Below are 21,264 nucleotides of genomic sequence, written 5' to 3'. Positions count from 1 at the left end.
GCACTTGATGCCCTAGGCAGGTTCTATAAGGTGACTGGCAGTTGTCATTTTCTTATGATTCCAACAGAGACAGAACAGAAAGCTTTATTTTATTTTCCCTGGTGTTGTGTCAATTGAGCAAGGATGAGTGATATTAGTGCCTCTCTTCTCCTTCGTTCCTCTCTCCCTCCCTTTATCTCTTTCTTTATTTGGGGGAGGAAGGTCTCCTTACATTTTTTCTTATAAAATTAAAGAGAATACATTTTGAAAAGAACTGTATTTGTCTGGTTCATGGTCAGCCTTTGTACACATGTAATATAAATACTGTACCTGTACATTTCTGTTACATTTGTTCTATTTGACAAGATATGAAAGGCATTTTCCTCGATTGCAATATTTTAACCATGATTTTAACAAGAGCATAATATTTCATATAATAGATTATCTTTTACCTATCCATTCCCTCTAGCTGGACATTTAGGTTGTTTGTAGGCTTTCACTACTATGTATAACTATTGAATACACTCATGCATATTGCTTGACTTCATTTTGAAAGTTTTCCCTGTGGGCATTCTCAAAAATGAATCTGCTGATGCAAAATATTTTTTAACTTTGACATTATTGTGATATTGTTTGATATTATTGCTAATAAGATTTGACCCATCTCTATTCCTTTTTCCTCTAAGTCATGGTCCCAGTGTCACTCTTTCCTACACAGAAAATTTATTTGATCTTTGAATTTTATGTAAATCAACCACAAAGAAAGATGTTGTGAAAACTGCTGTTAAATTAAAAATTCAGACAAAGAAGGAAAATATATTGATGTAGATAAATGTCACTAGGCCAGAAAACTAAAATCCAAAGCTTTAAAGCTGTTTATACCACTTGTCATTTTTTTAAAGTGGTCCTTGAGTCAAAATAAAGGTCAAGAGCAGTTGGAATAAAGATAAATGAGAAGTTGGCTTCTGAATTGTTTTTCTTCTTCCTCACATTCTTTTTGTCTCATTGCTGTCTTGCTGGAGCTTTAAAATGTCTTACAATAGTTACAATAGTTAAGCTATGGAAACAGCCAAGATGCCCCACTACCAGCAAATGGATTAAGAAAATGTTGTATTCATACACAATGGAATTTTACTCAGCCACAAAGAAGAATGAAATTCTGTCATTCGCAAGTAAATGGATGGAACTGGAGAACATCATCTTAAGTGAAGTTAGCTAGGCTCAGAAGGCCAAAAATCTCATGTTCTCCCTCATATGCGGATTATAGACCTTAAACAAATGCAGTAATACTGTTGGACCTGGCTCACACAGTAAGGAGAGAATATGCACGGGAGGAATAGGGAGAGGGAAGGAAACCTAAAACTTGAATGTGGTTGATGTACTTACTGTAGAGGAGCAAATACAGTAATCTTAAACTGGCAGAGGCCACTATGGGAAGATGACCAGGAAGTAATGAAGAGGTCGGCAGAAATGAATCAACATGGGTTGCAATACACAAGTGCATGGAAGCAACGCTAGGATTCTCTCTGTATAGCTAGCTTTACATCAAACTAGCAAAAACATGATATCTTTCTTATTATCTCCTATGTTTTCTCTTCACCAAAATCGGAGAACAAGAGGGTGGAACAGGTTCTGCCCAGAAGGGGTGAGGGGAGGTGGCCCAAACAATGTATACACATGTGAGTAAACGTAAAAATGATAAAAGAAAGGAAAAATATATCCTACAATAATCTTCTGAGGAAATTTATCTGTGGACTTGCTCTAGCTTTTCTAGCTCCATTCTGCTCTCACTGTGACTTGCCCTCTAGCCACTAGTTCTCCTGAAGCGGGAGGTGTGGCCCCTTTTTCTTATAGGCAATATCTGTGAGTATATCCTGGCTGGGCACGTGCACAGCTCCAATGCACAGCTGGCCCGACCTGCCTCTCCATCCGAGAGCTGCTGGGGCAGGAAAGGTTGGCTGCTGTTTAACTAATCCACCACAAATCCAATTATCTAACCTGATTAGTCACATCAACAAGGGCTTAAATTGCCTCCACTCTTGTAGCAGATGTGCAAACCTAATGGAGTGAGGGGAAGACATTAGGGTTTTTTGTTTTTATATAATTCTACCGTTTTAATCACGTGATGGAACTTATTCTTCTAAGGTTGCTCTGTCTTCCATAGTCAAGCAGTTACTATGCTATTACTCAAAAATTAAGCATCCTATCCAGTTGTATTACACCCTTACAGTTGGAGTGACAAGGGCATCTACTGGATTCAGGGGAAAACCTAGCATTTCGCTTAAGATTAAACTGCATCTAACCATTACCAGGATTTCAAAAGCACGTGTTACAGACTCCTGCTCTTTCTCCTGGATCAGAGTGCCTTGCCCTTGTTCTGCCTCTGCAAGGTCTGTGACTTAATCAGCTCTCTTGGTGTTGAGGTGGGGTAGCAGAGAGTTCTCCACTCAGGAGCCATGGCCTCTTTCTGGTCTGGGACACCTTTCCTAGGTTGCAGTCAGTACTTTGAGTCAGCTTGACTTCCTCTATTCTGGGCAGGTCCTCATGGGGGTGAGGTTGGAAGGTCCAGTTCTGTAATCGTCTGTGGACTAAGGGTTTCTGATGCTAATGGAAGTCACCTATGTAGGGCCATGTTGTGTAGGACTTGACAGCAAGGGGTAGAGTTGATTAGATCCAACTTGGAAGAACTTGGACCAGGCAGAAGTAGATGAAATAGGAGGCTCCATGGGTACAAAGTAGCCTGGCATTCTTTCAGAAATCCCTTCCTCTACAACAGGACCTGCTTCCTTGTGGCTGATGTTCACAGGTGGTGTTCATTGCAGATCTGTGGTCCCCTGGAAGGAAGACATCATGATCAAGGGGATGGAGGCAGCATAACTTTTTTGTGATAGAGTGGCTCTCTTCCATCCACCACCCCTTCCCCCCGTACTGATTCCTCCCCATCCCCACTTGTGTGATAATGAGGGTACTGCCACCTTTGGAGGACATTCTTTTCCTTCTTAGTGCTGGTGTGTGGATACTCCCCTCATCAGGAGGCAGAATACACTGGGAACCTCAGCTTGCTGCCCTCTCTTGCTGGGCCCCTCCACACTCTGACAGATGCCATCCACCAAGGGACTCTGGACAGGCTCCTGCATCACTTGGGACTCCCATGTCATTTTTCTGTCCTGTCCATGTGACTCTCTGCTCAACAAAAGCCCATTTCTCCCAAGCATGAGACCCTGAGTTTAAACTCCAGTACCACAAAAAAAAAAAAAAAATGCACTTCTCATCTTCTCTGCCTATTTCATGGCTGAGAGCTTCGAGCACTGCAGCTGCCATCCTGGTTCTTCCAGCCCTTTCATCGTCTGAATGCCCACCCATTTTCCTATGTTGTTCCATTCGGCTTTTATCTGTCTGTAAGTCCCTCCAGGACACAATCTCTGCTTCCTTTCCTTGTTGCTTCCTCATGTCACCCCTACAGGTGTGTTCATTGTGCCCTGTCCATCCTGCTCCCACACCAGTCCCTCAGACAAACTAGCCTGGCCCTAGTAACCCGATGAGCCCTCACCTGGCCGTAAGCTGACCTTTCCTCCATTTCACTAAGAACTCTGCTTTCCAGATGGATAACGCCTGGAACCTCAGTCTCACACTTGATTTTACTTCACCAAAAACGAAACCATGCTTTTTAAATTCTCTCCCGGCATCTTTTTAAAGAATTCCATTTGTTATGCCCTTGGAAAATGCAGAACTAACAGCTGAGAATTGCAGCAAATGGCCAGATGGGCCACAGACCATTAATAAAAATGGAATGGAAAAGGCTCTACAGCAAAATAATATTTTCAATCATGGAGCTATTTTATGTCATCTTTGTGAGGCTCAGTAAATTGCTCCACAACTTCCAGAAATTCTCATTTAGTTGTAACAATATTAGAACATGAGTAATCTTTGTGTCGTCAGTGCGTCTGAGTTCCTGTGTGAATAATCTCTTCCCACTGCCCATGCCAGTAACCCTAAACAAATAATTGAATAACCCAAGTGAATGTTGGCAGCTTCAGCCACTTGGTGGAAAAGCCAATATATTTTGCCCTGTAGTAAGAATGTGAATAAGTTTGGTGGCAATTTTATCTTACTTATTCACCAATTCATTGGAATTTTTATTCATCGGTTTATATGTGCTTTGCATTTCAAAATAATACTTGATTTTATTGCCGCGGATGCTTCAAGAGCAAACATGACGTAAGAGTCAGGCTTTTCTTCCCTTGACTTCAGACCATGGGTGGTCTGAGAGATCATGGAAACCCAACTCCTTTGACTCCAAGAGTTCCTATTACATTGAATTCTAGTCTTTAAAACCTTCCAGCAGAGATTCTCACACTTCCATAATCTTCTTCAACTAAGTTAACTAGACCTCACAATGAGGCTGTGTTGCCAGCATCCTCTATAACTGTGTGCAGCCAAAAGTCACCCCTCAATCTGTCATGCAGAGACAGGGAGCTGCTGTACCTGCCACAGGTGTGTTGAAGGTGTCTTGGCTGCTCCAGGTATATACTTTGGGGTCTCTAAGCTCATGAGTATTTCACAGAAACTTCAAGGTCAAGGAGCTGCCTGCTTGATAGACAGAGGATGATATGAAGGTTTTAGAATGTGGGATAGAGAGCCAGAGATTAAGTGTGTAATTAAGTTTACAGAGTGGTTAGGCAAAAGGAATCCAGTATACATAAAAAATATGAGTGTGTCAAGCACTGGGATTAAAGGCTGAATGATAGATTGGTGGATCGGTAACTTAGAATGGCAGCATGGGAGCCGGAGCCCCAGGGTTTTAAAGTGGCCTTTTTGGCCATATTTCCACCCATTTGCAGCCTGGCATCTTTCTCCCCACAACTCTCTCCTATAAATAGCATGAGAATGGGTATGGCTGTGTGGCTCCATCAGGCTCCCCAGCCGCATCTCAAGATGGAGGAGCAAAGGGTGTCTGATCCCTTGGCACTTTTCTCTGAAATCTGGAGGTGGCCAAGCACAAGTATCTTCTGAGCATTTTTCCTTAAAAACCAGGAAGAAGTAGAGCACTTTGGGCAAAGGAAAACGCAGTAAACTTACCATGGTTCATGTTTAAAGGGCCCAAGAAAACCTTTTGCTACTGTACCTAGCAGACCACAGACATAGGTTCCTGACTATCAGCCAGCCACTGATAACCTCAGAGCCCTTTGTCCATGTGCTGAAATATTTGTACCCAGCTTCCTGCCTTGATTTGGCCTAAGCCCAGGTCTGTTTTGGGGCCAGGTGTGATGAGAGGTGGAGGTATCAGGGTCATGGTCCAAGGCCAGCCCCAGGCAAAAAAAGCAGGAGACCCAATCTGAAAAATAAACTAAGGCATAAAGGGCTGGAGGTGTGTCCCAAGTGGTGGAAAGCCCTGAGTTCACACCCCAGTACTGCCAGAAAAATTAAAAAAAAAAAAATGTTTGGAAATGCAGGCCTGATCTGAAACATTTATACATGTATTATAATGGTAAATCTAATCCAAATCACAAATTATGCATTCCAAACAAAACATAATTGGCTTTTGGATTATCCACTGCTATGATCCTTTTCATACTCTCTGAAATAATATTCCATAACCCCTGGTTAACTCAGGCGATGAGTAGAGGAAACAGTGGTTCCTTTCTAAGTTAATTGAATTAACAACGTCAGTGCTGCTGTGAGTACAGCCCACGCTCGGTTTAAAAGCATCCTCCAAATGCCTTCTATTGATGTCCTTTTATGTTTCGTGCTGTCTGGGGGCCTCTGGTATCACAGACTCAGGGATGTTCTGTTCAATATTGTAAGTTGGATACCCTGTGGATATTTTTGTAGCAATATTGGTGATTCAGGAAAGAGAGAAAAATATAATGATTTTGCTTATTACTTGAGTGAGCCTCTACCACCTTTTAAGCAGCACAATAAACCTGTACTAATTTTATCCTAGCCATAGAGAACCTGCTGCAAATTATCAGACAGTATGTACTTACGAGTAACATAATAAACATGGCTTTTATGAAACCAACTCTGCTCTATCACAAATGTACTATCTCCAGTTTATTTGAACAAGATCGTTTAATTTTGATTATGATAACAGTTCACAGCACACTAACAAATTGATTCCAATATGTTCTGCAAAAATTAATGAAGACCTTGAAATTAGAAGCTGCATACAGATCTATGGCATTCAATCCTTGCTGATAAACAGACCAGAATTGCCAGGTGTTTGTGCAAATTACTTAGTTTAGACTAGAGGTTAGTAAAATTAGAATCAGCTGTGTTCTGATGTACTTCTCATTCATCCACTCTTTTTAGAAAACATTAAATTCATCAGTCAAAATTTGATAAGCAGCCTGCTTATGGAGCTATTGCTTCCTCGTTGCCTGTGTTTGTGACAGCTAGGTTTACCTGGAAGCAGAGGAAGTCTGCCATTTTCATAAAGTAGACTCCAAGTTCAAATATCTTCTGATTGACGAGTGATGAACAATTTTAAATACCCATGTGTGTTTTCCCGGTGTTTAAATAAGGCATGTTTTTCTGCATTCTCTATATCTTTCCAGTTGTAACTTCTTATTAAACATGTGTAATTTTATGTCTCAGTTATTTGTTCTGAAGCATCAGCTCTTGTCAGACATTTAGTCTTTGGTGTCTCTGTCATGGTATCATCTAGACTATAGGACTGCCCCAAAAGTCCATCTTGGAGCTAGCTGCAAGAGATCTCCTTGGTATCAGATTCTTAAATGAATGATCTCTTGCTGAAGTCTTTTCTGTGAAGAGCAGAGTTGCTGTTTTACAGTAAAAGTCAGTATCAGTCAATATCCTTCAATGGAACCGTGTATGTGCCTAAAGCCCTGAACTTATTAAGCTAAACCATCAAAACATGGTGTTTATCGGGGGGAGAGAGCATGAGATGATCAGGAGGAGGGCGGAGGAGATCAGGAAGGCCATGACTGCTGCAAGGTTACCAAGTCCTTGGTATCAGCACTCCTCTCCAGCCCTGTCTGAAGCTTGTGCTTCATCTGCAGCCAGATAAAATTATGGTTTCAGGCAGTGTGTCCCAAATCAGGACAGGTGGGTCTGTGCCAACTTGGAAGTCCCTCCTGGGTTTTGCTCTCTGTTTGTTGGGGGCCAAAATCAGCTTCTACTTCAGTAGCACCCTGCATCCCCCATGCAATAGATGGAGCCCATAATGTCTGTCGCTCTGGAACATCATGCTCACACTTTGACTCACTGGGGCCCAAAGAGCAGCTTGTGGTTCTGCAATCCGTTGGCCAACTGCTTTGATGACACGTTAAGCTCTCTCCCTAGCTCTGATCAGTTTAAGGCCCACTCCATGCAATAATTTATGTGCAACAGAGCAGCACATTCATTCTGTTGGAGCCTCCACCTCAGCCACATTCTAGGCCCGCAGGAGATAGCAGTGACCAAGGAAAAAGAAAATGCTTGCTCTCCCACAGACAACATTCTTATGGAATCCTAATCATACATACTGGGGGACTTGAGGATTACTCCCAAGAGTCAGGTGATTGAACATGTCTTTTAAAGGTAGATCCTTGTTTTCATGCCATCTTGTGCTTGCTTTCTGAACCCTGAATTCAAGTCATCATTTTCTTCAATTCTTTTCTCACCTACCTCTGTCAGTTCGGAATTTGGGTCCCCATCTTTATGGAAAGCAACATTCCCACAACCCCTCCTTCCTTCCAGTACATCAGGAAGAGTAATCCTAAGTTTCTCTGTGACTTGGGTGATCACTTGTCTGGAATCCCAATACAACTAGGGAAAGAGATGGGAAAGATATGCTCTTCATTATCCAGGTACTCATTTCCAGCCCAGTCATCCCTAGAAGATATTCTGCAAGTTGCAACTCCCCAGAATTTAGAGTTTTTTCACAGCATGGATCTGAGAGACATTCAGTCAGTTCTGAGGACCCTTTCCCACCCAAAGCTCAGGAAATCCAATTAGAAGAGGACAGGCTGGAAAAGGACCTTCTTGATGTAGCTACTGATTTGTCTTTAGGGACATTTTCCCCTTTGCCTTTAATTACATTTTTTCAACTAGAATGAGACTGGGATCCATCAAGGAATGGCAGCAAAGTGGCCCTATGGATGTTTTCAGATTGCCAGGAACTCTTTGCTGCTAAGTGAGATGCCATCTGTTCCAGTCCAGGAGCGAATGTGTTGTTTCTGATGTTACTTGTTCATCAAGATGAAGTTTGAGACTTTTTTTTCCCTTTGATTCTGTTCCCTACGGTTTCCTTGTCTGTCTTTCTCTGGTTCTTACTTCTGCTACTGGAATATGCATGTTCAGGCTGCACTAATCAGGAAAAGGTTTGAAGGATCCCCCTGTGGCCAGGGATCATCAGAAATCTCCAGGGGCTCAGAGATGGCATCTCTTAAATGAAATCATATTTCAAAGGCAGAGGTTAACTGACGATGAACCTGCCAATCTCTGTGCTATTGACGCTCTTCATGAAATATCCGCCATACTGATTATTTATGCTTCCTCTGTTTAATTATAGTTTGAAAATGAAATCATCACCAAGCTGGATCATGAAGTGGAAGGAGGCAGAGGAGATGAGCAGTACAAAGTGTTATTTGATAAAATGTAAGTGTTGATTAGCAATGGGATTTATGTCAGAATAGAGACTGAGAGACTGTAATTAGACTACAATGAACTTTGTAGCCCAGAAATAATTAAAATGTGTTAATAATGGAAAATATTTAAAATTGCACCTCAGTCGAGTTTCTTTTTCTGAGTGTGATTAACAAGGTGTGTGTAATTATTTTTCAGCCTCCTGGAGCACTGCAGGAAGCATAAATACCTTGCCAAGACTGGAGAAACTTTTGTGAAGCTCGTTGTGCGCCTGATGGAAAGACTGCTGGACTACAGAACCATCATGCATGACGAGAACAAAGAGAATCGCATGAGTTGTACCGTCAACGTGCTGGTGAGTGAAAAGTTAATTAAACCTTCAATCTTCACAGCACGTCAGAAACTGAGCCAAGGTGCTCCAGAGCCCCTGTGACAGTTGGCCACAGAGCATTCAGTGGAATAACACAGCGTGCTTTGCCTATTTCCTTTCTGCTATGGGAAAGGAATGATGGAAAATTATTTGCAGATACAATTGGAATAAGTCTATGAACCTCTAGATGTTTTCACATATTTTCTGCTGTTGTTGGGGATGATGAAACAGCTCCTTGTGGAACCAAAGAAGCAATCTGTGGAGTGCCTGGAGCCACCAGAAGCTAGACAAAGTCAGGGAGGATTCTCCCCTTGAGCCTTCATGGAATGTTGCCATGATGACACTTTGATTTTGGACTTCTGGCAAAACTGTGAGAAAGTACACATCTATTGTTTTAAGCTACCCAGTTTGTGGTCATTTATTATAGCAGTCTCAAGAAACCAGTGCAGGGCCATATGGGTAGCAGATGGCTGGGGGTACTTGGCTATCTCCATCCATTGGGCCTTGTGTATTCCTGCTGTTGCTGCATAATGGTCACATCTGTGAACATGCACTTCCTAAGGTACTTCCTTCATGAGGCATATTCAGGTAATGCAATAGGGCCAATGAGCTTTTAGGAAGCTTGATGATGCACAAGCTCAAGTCCCAAGAGTGTCTTAGAAACCTCAGGGATCCCAGCAGCCATGAGATTCCTACACCTGGTTTCAGAACTCTCTGCTCTTCTTCTATTTCTGTTCCTTGACATGACAGGGCTTTCCTCAGCTTCCTTCACCTGTCCAAAGGCAGGAATGTAAGAAAACACTACTCCTACCTTGCTTGATTTTCCTCACTGACCTCTGGAATTCAAGATATCATCTAGTCATTGGATAACTTCAATATCTATCATTTGTGTGGACTTGCAGTACTTTAAGTTCAACAAAATGGACTTTTGTGCCAGGAGGAATGTGATATCTCATTCATTCTTCTTTCCATCCACTATAGTATCAATAATTTTTATGTTTTGCCATGAGAAATCTCTTAGCTGAAAGCTTATGAGCAGCCTTGACCCCTACATCCTATAACTGAACAATCTGTTTAGGTTAATAATAAACAGTTTTGGTAGCAAGTCTTCTTTTCCACAAAAATCTAACATGGGGCTCTTGGTGTCTGGTCCATCATATAAAGGGTCTAAGAATTGTCACTCCCATCCTTACAACAAGAAAAAAATTGAAAAAACTGGAAAATCAACAGCTCTTGGTAGATCCATCTTCTTAGGTAAACAGCTGCCCCCACAATTGTAGAGTTAGGAAGCTACACAGAATCACAGCTTACTGGAGCAGAAGCCCAGGATGATGCCATAAACAGCACATCATGTTCAATCCCATCATAAAATTATGCACATTCTAATAGCAAAGAATACATGAAGAGACATAGAAGCCATCAGGATGAGACTCAGATATGGCAGAGGGTTTGGAATTATCAGGCCAGGCATTTAAAACAACTGTGATAAATATCCTTAGTACTCTAATGTATAAAGGGGGCAGTATGCAAGAACAGATGGATAATATTTGTACAAACCTGAAGTATCAAAAAGAAATTGTAGAAATCAAATTTAAATACCATGAAGAATCCCTTGGATGGTCTCATCAATCAACTGGACATTTCAAAGCAAAGAAATAGTGAGCTTAAAAGTCTAAAAATGTTTGCATGTGTATCAGAAAAGGCTGAGATCTGTCCCACTGGCTCTGTCTTTATGTTCACCTGTAGATTAACTAAGAAGCATGGCGGCTAGCTCTGCCCAGGTAAGCTGGCCTTGGCCTTAGGCACAGGAAAGGATGTTTTTCTCACTTTAGATGTTCTTGCATTCTTGTCCCTGTCCAAAGTAATTGGCCTTCATGATGTCAACATGGAATGGTTGACATGAAATAGAAAACAGCATTTTTGTGGGGGAAATAAATGGGGGCCTTTTCAAAGTTATTCCTCACTGTGAACATAAGTTTACAGTGCTCTACCTGAGCCTTGGGAGTATCTACGGGGCCAATTCTTATCTATAAGATAGAATTAACAAGTTTATTAGGTTAATAACTTGGTGATTAAGATTTCTTCTTGTTTTAAGTAAGATCTCTTGTGCTCACCAGGCCATGAAACCTGGTGGAGAAATGGTGTCATGCCTTGAATGTGGCTTCTTGTCACCAGAATTCACAGTCAGGAAACAGAATCTTAAATGGCATTGCAGCCACATTTTCTGATGTTGACAGGTGTTCCTTCTTTAAACAGAGAGCCTGACTCAGTGCCCACCTTCTGTTATGTGGTCAGACCAGCTCGGTTTTAACTAAGAAACACCAATGGATCCCGAGATTATCTCACCTTATTAAGTCCCTTCGACTTGAAATGTCCTGAGTCATTTCAGGAAGAGTGAAGTATTCTATCTTTAACCATGTCCTGGGGATCATAGAATGGATCCCAACCCGTTACAATGCTTTCACACAAAAAACAAATGTAGGGGATAAAGAGAAACAAGAAACTAGAGATTTCCAGATCGCTATCCTATCTATAAATATTCACTGCCAAGCTCACATTTTTATACTTATTAAATTAAACTTATTATATATATATTTAATATTTTTTTACCTTTTTTCCTGATTCTTTCATTGTAGAAACAAGTGATGGTTCATGGAAATGAATATGTATGTCCATCGCTGAATTCTGAATGCATATAGACATAGAAGTATACATTGAAGACGTATAAAGACTACTTGGTTTATCACTGAGCAGAAAATCCCCTGAAATCCTAAAGATAAAAATGTGGACAGAGGATGGTAATGGGTATAGGGTACAGTAGAATAAGAGGAGGAATAACTTCTAGTATTCTGCATAGCACAGTAGATTGACAACAATTAATTGACTATTTCAAAATAGCTAGTAGAAAGGAGTTTCAACATTCCAGCAGAAAGCAATGTGTGTAAGGTGGTAGACATACCAGATACCTTGATCCTGTGTCACATTATATTCATGCACTGAAGTATCACACTGTACCCCATACACTGTCCACTAAGAATAAAAATATAGTCATAAATAAAATATCAATGCCCTTTAAGCTCATTGTCAAATTCCCTATAGAGCCAGTGCTGTGATTTTTTTTTTTTAAGACAGAGTTTGTAGAACACGCTAACTCATGTAGGCTCATTACTGTCCTACGCTTTTCTTGCTCTTCAAGAAAGCAAAAACAAGACATAAGCAGCCACTCTGCCCAGTCTTCTAAGTGCCTGGGCATCCCCTATGCCAGCATGTATACTGGACCACAGCTCCCATGTAACAAAATATGCATTTGTATTTCTTTAGCTAGCATTTCATTATCAACTTGTAAGCAAGCAGTCTGTAATCACTCCTGATAATTTGGTTGTATGTCCCCTAGTTGTGTGCAGTCACCAGTACATTCCATCCCTCGGGCTGGTGGAATCATCCGTATCAGACAAGGTCCCAGTTTCTCTTGGCGTGACCCCTTTACGAGGCTGGTTCCTGCAGGACTAAGCCAGAATTCTAAAAATCTCAGTGTCTGTTTGAGTCATGAAGGAGTCCAAAACTGAATATAATACAAAGGTCTAAGTTCTGAAAGGTCAATACTTTGAGGTGCATTGGAGTTGGGGCCCAGTTCTCATGAAGTTCCTATGGGATCCAGCTTGGAGCCTGGCACAAGTCAGCGACAGTGTGGAAGGAACTTGAGGGACAAGCTGGTAGAGGGACAAGAACGCAGCCTGCAGGCCCAGAAGTGGAGCACCAGGGCAGCGTGAACTTTGACGTAAGAAACACAAAGGTTTTATATAGAAATTGGGGTTTGAGATGAGTGTGCTCCAGCTGTAGAAAGGTTTTGAAGTCCTGGGAAGAGAACAGACCTCAGCACAGGCAGAAAATAGAAGATATTCCATATTTCTCAAAGGGGAATGAAGGTCGCATGATTTCGCTGTTGCAAAATGGTAACGGAGAATGAATGATCAAAACCTTAGTAAAGGATTAAAAATAAAGAGCACAAAAGGGGACAGTGTGACATCGGAGCTTGTAAGTACCGGCAAGTGGAGTTGCCAATGAAGGGCTCATTCTTGGCCTTTGATGCCGAGTCTCTTTGTTACGTCGCGCTGAGTTGTCAGCTGAAAATATCCTCTTTACCCAGCCGTGTCACAGGAACTAGAGCACTTTAAAATGTCAGATGCGGCACCGTTTGATAATCTTCGTGCATTTTTCTGAACTTGTCCCCTGCTTATTTTCCATACTTATTTATCATTTCTTTTCAGAAAGATCAGCCCTAGAAGCAGTACTCTTTTTTTGCTAATGAAATGAAAGCTCTTATGCCATCTTCCCGGGTGTGTCTTTATAATGTTGATATTTGCTATTTCCCTCAGACACTGACTCTATAATTCTTGTGGCTGTTTTCATTTAATAGGCCTTGTTAGCATCTTTTCTGGCACCCCTTGTTTCATTAAGATTTTAAAGTTTTTACGTGAAGAAATGTAATTTTGGTACAAATGTTTACGCCAACTAGAAGATATTTTGCAGTAATAGGTAGGAATAGCACACTGCTTGTAATCTGCCAACCGACCTTTCTCTATTAGTGTTTGTATACAAGGGGCTTTTTTAGGTGACCCTGTTTTTCTTACTGTGGTTTGGAAGGTCTATCTCTGCCTAGAACAGTGAGTGCTTTCCAGTGGACATTTCTGAGATGATGGGTGTTCTGTATCTACACTGCTCAGTACAGTAACAATGGCCCCATATGGCTGTTGAGCAATCAGAGTGTGCCAAGTGCAACTGACAAGGTGAATTCTTAACTTTATGTAATGTTAATTTAAGTTTCTTTACCCTGAGTATATGTGGCTAGTGGCTATTGTTTTGAATACCTGAGGCCTGCCATATTGTGGTGCCTTCCATGGCTTTTGCTGAAGGCTGGTCCCAGCATGCTTGAAACCATGTTGATGATGTTTCTTTGTTTTGTCTTATTTAAATGAAGTTATAATGGTTAAGAAATCAAGTCTTTGGGCAATACATTATTTTTACTGAAGATAGGTGACTTTCAAATTACAGAAGTAGGTTTTAGACATCAGGTGTCCAAATTATAGGAAATACAGTCACTAGAAAAGCAAAAACCATGAAGTTTTGCCATTTATCTGAGTTTGTGGTTCTAATCCAAATGTGCCTATGTCCATTTGGCTGTGTTTGGTACAAGTTGAAGAACCTTGGATTTTTAATGTACATTTTCAATGAATGTGGAATAGGTTTCTTAAAACAGTGTTGTGGCTTAATTTTTCAGAATTTCTACAAAGAAATTGAAAGAGAAGAAATGTATATAAGGTATGTGTACATTGTGTTTGCCTCACCCTCTGCATGTTTACTGTAATTGCTGTTTGTCAAATCCATGTTAAGAAATGCTTTGTAACCTCAGGGGGTTATTTTGTAGAAATCATAATGCCTCTGAGATTATGTTTGGTGGAGTGCCCAGATGTCTTCTCAGCCCTCACACAGCTTGTCCATAACATTGACTTTTTAGTGGGTCACAATTAGCCAACTCAAAAGCAAAACTATCTGTGATTATTTCACAAGGCTTTTGTACTTCCCAAAGAAAGACAGCAGCACAGATGTCCATGTTTCACAGTAAGTCACATGGTCAAATGAGAAATCCAGTTATAAATTTGTCAGAAATAGACAACATACATTTTCAGTCTGCTCTTTAATTGACATCCTATTTCCATGTTTTCTGTCTTTCCCATTAAGGAAGAAAACTTTTTCCCATGAGAGAAGAAAAATGCTGGATCTCGCTCTCTCATTTGCCATAGCCCCTTTTTTTAGGTGGTATAGGCTTTGAACTCAGGGCCTCACACTCACTAGGCAGGAGCTTTACCACTTGAGCTACTCTTCCAACCCTGTGTTGTGTTGGGTATTTTTAAGATAGAGTCTGGCAAACTATTTGCCCTGGCTGACCTTGAACTGTGATCCTCCTGATCTCTGCCTCCTGGGTAGCTAGGATTATAGGCATGAGCCACTGGTGCCCAACTCTCATTTGCCTTTTAACCTACAATGATGTGGGGAATAGCTCAGTGGTAGAGCACATGTCTGGTATGCAGAGGCCTGGGTTTGATCCCCAATATCATAAGAAAAAAAAATACTTGCCACAGTGATGTACTTTGATTAAACCTCTCCTTTTCATAGTCGCTTTTAGGCTCCAGTGTCAAATAATTAGCAAGATTGCTACTTTAAATAATAGGGTGAGCATGTAACCCATACAGGGCATTAGTGTTTAATGGTGCGTTTACCACATTGTATGAGATTATATAATTTTTTCTTATTTTTATTCTTCTTTAAAAGAATGCCATATGTATAAAAATAAATGTAGGGAAATAATCAGTTGCTTCTTTCATCCAAAATGTGGCCTGCTTTATAACAAAAAGCAACTGTTATTTCTTTATAACAAAGAAATTCTTTTGATCACATTCCCTGTGATTGTTGGAGCTCTTTATTCTTGTGACTTTCAGTTTCTGTGGATTTTTGTGCATTTGGATTCAATATAAATGTAAGAAATCATTCAGATTGTGTAATCTCATCTCAAGTGTTTGAGGAAAAATGTGGAACAGTTGAAAGATATAAGAAACCGTCAAGCAAAAGTCTACCTTTGCATATCATCTTCATTATTGTGCTGAAAAGAGAGGACTTAAAATTAAAATATACTATATATGGGTAATTTTATTTACATATATATAAGTGTAAGTATATATTAGCGCAGTTACTCTGGGTTTTATTTAGTGATTTCTTCACCTAAAGCTTTCAAGGCATTGTGAATTATGAACATTGTAAAAAGAAGGAATAGATATGACATTTTAAGAATGTACCTCTACTTCATCAACTCAGGTACTTGTACAAGCTCTGTGACTTGCACAAGGAGTGTGATAACTACACTGAAGCAGCATATACTTTGCTTCTCCATGCAAAGCTTCTGAAGGTAATAAAAGTTTTCATTCATGTCTATGAATCTCTTGTTATCAGTTCTAAGATCATTCAAAATTTTATTTTTCCATGACAAATTTTAGTAGACCTCTATAACATAAGATTTTGTGGCTATTGACTACAGGTAATGACATAAACAAAAATATTTAGTAAGTGCTTTGATTATAGATTTGGCCTTATTGAGTGCAGATTTAACAAAATGTCAGGTATTACAAACTCCTGTCATTAGGCTTTGAAGTGGCAACACGTTAGAGATTGTACAATTCCTGTTCATGCAGACAGAACTCAATAAGGCTGGAGGACATCCATAGAAAGGAGCCACCCTAGTGGAGCAGCTTAGGCATAGGGCGAGACCCCTAATTATCCTCTCAAAGAATGTGGAGGCCAGACTGTGATATTTCTGTCAAGCAGTTCCCTATGAGACTTCCTTTTAGCGTTTTCTCCTGGATTTTCTAGAGTATTACTCATGAGTACCAGTCTGACAGGACAACTTCCAACTCTTAAGTGGTTCTTTTATTATGCAGACATCTTTAGACATGGAATTTTTTGTTTGTCGTAATGTGTTCATGTTCTCTCCCATGTCCAGACCAGGCAGAGTTAGTAACACAGAGTCGATCCCCAATAAATAACTAGAATAGGTTGGTGGATGGATGGATAATGGATGGATGGATGGATCGATGGGTGTAGGGATGGGTGGATGGTAAATGGATGGGGATGGGGATGGGGGCGTATATTACTAATCAACTTCTAGTTTCAGAATTTCACCAAGTCATTACATTGTCTTTCTCATGATACCTTTTTAAAATTTAGAAAAAAATAAACTGGATAAACAAAAACAATTATGCGAATTAGAATTTAGTTGAGTGATCCTATGTAGGCACTGCTTATTCAAAGAATCTTGTTTCCAAATCTAGGCCAGCCTCCCAAACACCAAAAGTGGAATGAAAGAAAGTGAAAGAAAATTCCAGTCGAATGGGCATTACGCAATGTCTGTTGGGTAAAGGGAATTAAGGAGGTCAGCATTAGGGAGCAGAACTCCAGGAATTCTGCTTCAGCCTTTGTCCTGATCCTGAAATCTACCCCAGCTGCTCAGCACCAGTCTTCACAGGCTGCTTGGGAGCACTGAAGTGAGGAAGTGTATCTGACAAAAAACAAGAGTGCCCAGCACGGACAAAGCACACACGCTGGCTGTCTCTGGGGATGTCGTGTGTCGGCCCCAAGGCTGGCTGCCTGAGGACCTTGAAGCCATCTAAAGCTCTCCTGAGCAGCACCCTTTCTGAAGATAGAGATTTCAGCCAGTGCATCTGGCAGCAGCGATCCCAGTATGAATTCCAATGACCTTCATTATTCGGAACCCAAATTTCAGTAACCAGGTCTTCTTATAAATGTAATAGTGTTATTTTCACACCATGGAAATTAAATGGGTTGACGAACTGCTTACTCACTCTTTCTTGCCCATAGAACATAAACTTTTATGTGTGCGTGAGGATGTAAAACATGTATGTGCAGAAACATATCATGTGTTTAATTTTTGGATTTACTGAATACAGATGGCATGTCACAGACTATGATGACTTGTTTCTCAGCCCAAATCAATAGGCTCAATTCCACTATCTTTTCCACTGGGTTCTGAATTTTCCAGTTAAATGGTGAATGCTGCATAATATCTCTTCATATCTTTTACAATGTTACATTTGCAGTTTTTTTTAAATAAGTTTTGATATTGCTATAAATGTGAATTCATGCTGGTTAATCAATTCACCAAACAAAATGATGTCTATTGTTCTGAAAATTATTCTTCAGTATGACAAATATATTCTCATTTGTTAACTGAAATTCCTTAGCAGAATCTTCTTTTTTCACTAAGAATATTTTTTGGTCAAAAACAAGAGCAATACAAGCATTACTTTCTAGCTTAGCAATCAAGTTATTTATCTCCATATGTAAGTAGAAGGTATAGAGATTTTTGCTTTCCTATTAAGTATATTATTCTTTACAAAATGATCTTAAAATCCATAGAAGTCTAAACCTTCTTTTTCTTCTTTATTTTCTTGTAGCTACATTTGAGGATCATCTAAAGTTTTACCTTGACTCTCCCATTCCCACCCCCCAAAACACCAGCTATATTATGTTATGTTACCAACTCTGAGCTTGACGAGTTTGATGCTTCCGGTTGTGGGTGGGATGTGCAAGTCCACCTTTAATGTGAGAATCTTTCAGACCATATAAAGGCTTCTTACTACAATCCTGGGGATGGGGAGCCCTCTAGAGCAACACTCCACCTCCTTTCTTTGAAACCCTGGGCTCCTGTATGAGATGCTTCAGGGTCTCTGGCTTTGAGAAAGGAGGCAGGGCATGTCCTTAAAGAGTAAGCATCTCATGGAGTTCCACTGTGTGCCCTGGATCCCCACTATGGCATCCAGTCCATTTGGCCCTTTCCCCCGTACCACAGTTGTTCCCAGATTTCCAACGCTTGTCCCACTCCCCTAACATGTTGTTACTTAGATGTAGCCTAACCAGCACTGAGTCCACTGGGACATCCTGCCACCCTTCTTAGGCTGAGGACTCTTGTGGTCAAGGCAGTCTGGGAGTCATTTGCCTTCTTTGGAGCACTCTCACTTGTCCTGTCTTAAAACAAAACCACATTCCACCTCACAGGTGCAACTGAAAAGCAAGGCCATTCCTATTATGCCCGCTTGTGAGCGCCCCAGACTACCCAGTGTGAGATCACACCCACAGAATCACCTGCAGGATTTTTGGACAGCATGATGCTCTCATGTACAATCACACCAGCTCTGGGTGGCTTAGAGTTCCAACAGGTCAAGCTCCTTCTGACTCATTTTTGACCAAGAACCTGGCACATAGTAGGTCCTCACCAAATATTTGCTGAATTATAATGGATCTAGACCTAATGCCATTGGCTTGTTGAGTCAAAAAGCTCAAAGATTTATCTGTCAAATGGCCTTGCCTTCACTCTGGTTTCTTCAGTTCACACGAAAACTGGCCAGTACCTCTACCAACTCTGACAGAGCCTGGGCTGTGCCAGGCATCAGGCCTACAGCTGAAGGTACAAAAATATCTCCCGGTTCTTCAGGAGTTGGATGGCCTGGCAAGTCTCTTTCCTTGTGACCTGTGATCCATGCACCTTCTTTGTGCTGAGTAAGATGACCAGGATGAATGAAAGCCTCAGCTTGCCCACTCATGGCAGCCACAGATCATCTGGTTCATCATGTACATTGGGCTGTTCCAAGGCTCAGTTTGCAGGATAATGGCATTATATATTTCAGAATCTGCAGGGTTTTTCTTTGTATTATTCTATCCACAGCTCTTTCTTCCTTTGTCTTGCATTCATCTTAAGCCCTCCAGACAGTGTTCCTGCCCTGGCATTCCCAACCTTGGCAGTCTGATGACAGCAGCCCCACTTTTTCCCTGGAATCCAGGCCCACACACGTGCACCAGTGCAGAGCTCACATTGATTGTGACTTGTGAAGTGCACAGTAATATCGTTACCTATACACTGCCTGGTCCTCACTCATGCTTTGCTTTTGCCTCAGTGGTCAGAGGATGTGTGTGCAGCCCACCTCACTCAGCGGGACGGGTACCAGGCGACAACACAGGGACAGCTGAAAGAGCAGCTCTACCAAGAAATCATCCACTACTTTGATAAAGGCAAGGTAAAAAAATGCAATTTTTCTTGTTTTCCTTTTTATGCACACCTCCTGCAGGACTGTAAACACGTTTTTTAACACCTCATGTTTTACAGAACCAGAAATTTGTTTCAAATTGCATGCTGAAATGTTTTATGCATGTTCCTCTAGCTTGTACTTATAAGTAGGAATCTTTTTTCTTAATCAATAGCCTTTTTTAGATGCTCTGTAGATGGTAATGACTGAAGAAGTGAGGAGTGTAGCTCCTACCAGGGGAACTGGGTCTGGGACAGTGGTTTGGATGTGTTTCTGTGTACTTTGAGTGAGTTTTCTTTTGACATCTTGCTTTTTTTTTTACTGTCACTGAAAAATTAATCTTACTCTGGGATAAGTATTGCTCCACCTTGGCAGCTTCTAGATTAATTCACTTAAATAAAATTATATATTCGGTTGACTTGCTCAAAGGAAACCTGCCATCCTTTTAATGGGCTGTCTTAGACCTTGTGGTTGTCATTCTTGTGGTTCAGATGTGCGGTCTCTATAAACGAGGTGCTCTGGCTGTGGGAGTTCCTAAAATCTGTCATCAAAGTGACCTCAGAGCTCCTTCTGGGGCTTCACCAGATTCTTCACTCGTCTCAGGCCTGTTTCTTGGCACTTTGAGAAAAGTGACTGGGGAACTCCAGGAAGGAACCTATTTTGGCTTCCTCAGGCTGCTATAACAAAAGGCCACAAAACAGGTGACTGTGACTTTAAACAACAGAAATGCACTCTATCATAGTGCTGGGAGTTCCAAGCCTGAAATCACCATGTCAGCAGGACTGTGCTCCCTCCAGAGGCTCTGGGGGAGAGCACTTTTTATGCCTTTGCTTATGGCTACCATGGCTGGCAGTTCTTGGCACTGTTGTCTTACAGACCCATCACCCAGTCTCTGCCTCAGTCCTCACAAGGCATTCTCCCAGGTGACACATTTCTATCCACAGTGTCACCTGTTCAGGGAAGAATGATGACTGCCCCTTTTTGCAGCCACCTTTCACATAAACCAGGCCCTATTAGAAACTACTTCTGTTAGCAGAGTCCCTGTGGGCACAAGCTTATCTGAAGTGATAGGTAGAATCTGTTCTTTGTTTTCTACTGTTCTTAACACAGGAAAAAGGCCAAAATCCTCACAGTAGCCTGTGGCCTGGCTAAAGGCCACTTAGGAAGGAGGATCAGAAATCCTGTGTGGATTCTGCCCTGCTGTAGAGGAGCAGAATATACTTCTTCATAGAAATGGAAACTTTCACATTAGGGCTGGTTACTAGCATTTTATTGGCTTAGCCAGGGGAGTCCTATTTCTCAGCAAACTGGAGTAGAGTAAAAAATGGAGTAGATTCAGCCATCCCATCCCCTGATGGCCTCCTTGCTCCGTGGTGTTCAGGTGCTACCAACAGGGCAGAGTAGAAAGTGGAGACTCTGGGAGGCCTGCAAAGCCCAAGACCAGAGGCCATCAGGACTGAGGAGCGCGAGCCATTGGGGATGGCCATGTCTGGGGTCTCTGTGGACAACATAGCCTCCAACAGACATTGACCCCTGAAGTCTCTCTTGACTTCATCTCCCCTCTTACTGCCCGTTGAACTGTGTTCCAGCCACACTGCTGCTTCTGTTGTCTCCTGAAATGTGCCAGCCTTCCCGCGTGGCCAGTGAGCATCCGCTGTTCACCCCTTGGCTGATCCC

The 21,264-nt window shown here is 41.4% G+C and overlaps 1 protein-coding gene across 2 annotated transcripts in view; it reads left to right on the top strand.

Moving 5' to 3' along the window:
* Dock1 (dedicator of cytokinesis 1) overlaps positions 1-21,264 on the top strand; it is a 477,546-nt gene that overhangs the window by 402,355 nt on the left and 53,927 nt on the right. For both annotated transcript variants that reach the window (XM_074078054.1, XM_020167338.2), the window contains exons 34-38: positions 8,495-8,580; positions 8,767-8,923; positions 14,217-14,257; positions 15,809-15,899; positions 19,459-19,578. In XM_074078054.1, the coding sequence (XP_073934155.1) occupies positions 8,495-8,580; positions 8,767-8,923; positions 14,217-14,257; positions 15,809-15,899; positions 19,459-19,578 (495 nt within the window). The remainder of the gene's footprint in view (positions 1-8,494; positions 8,581-8,766; positions 8,924-14,216; positions 14,258-15,808; positions 15,900-19,458; positions 19,579-21,264) is intronic.

The sequence above is a fragment of the Castor canadensis genome, chromosome 7 (genome assembly GCF_047511655.1).
Source record: "Castor canadensis chromosome 7, mCasCan1.hap1v2, whole genome shotgun sequence".
Taxonomy (NCBI): domain Eukaryota; kingdom Metazoa; phylum Chordata; class Mammalia; order Rodentia; family Castoridae; genus Castor; species Castor canadensis.
This window is presented reverse-complemented; position numbering and strand designations above follow the sequence as displayed.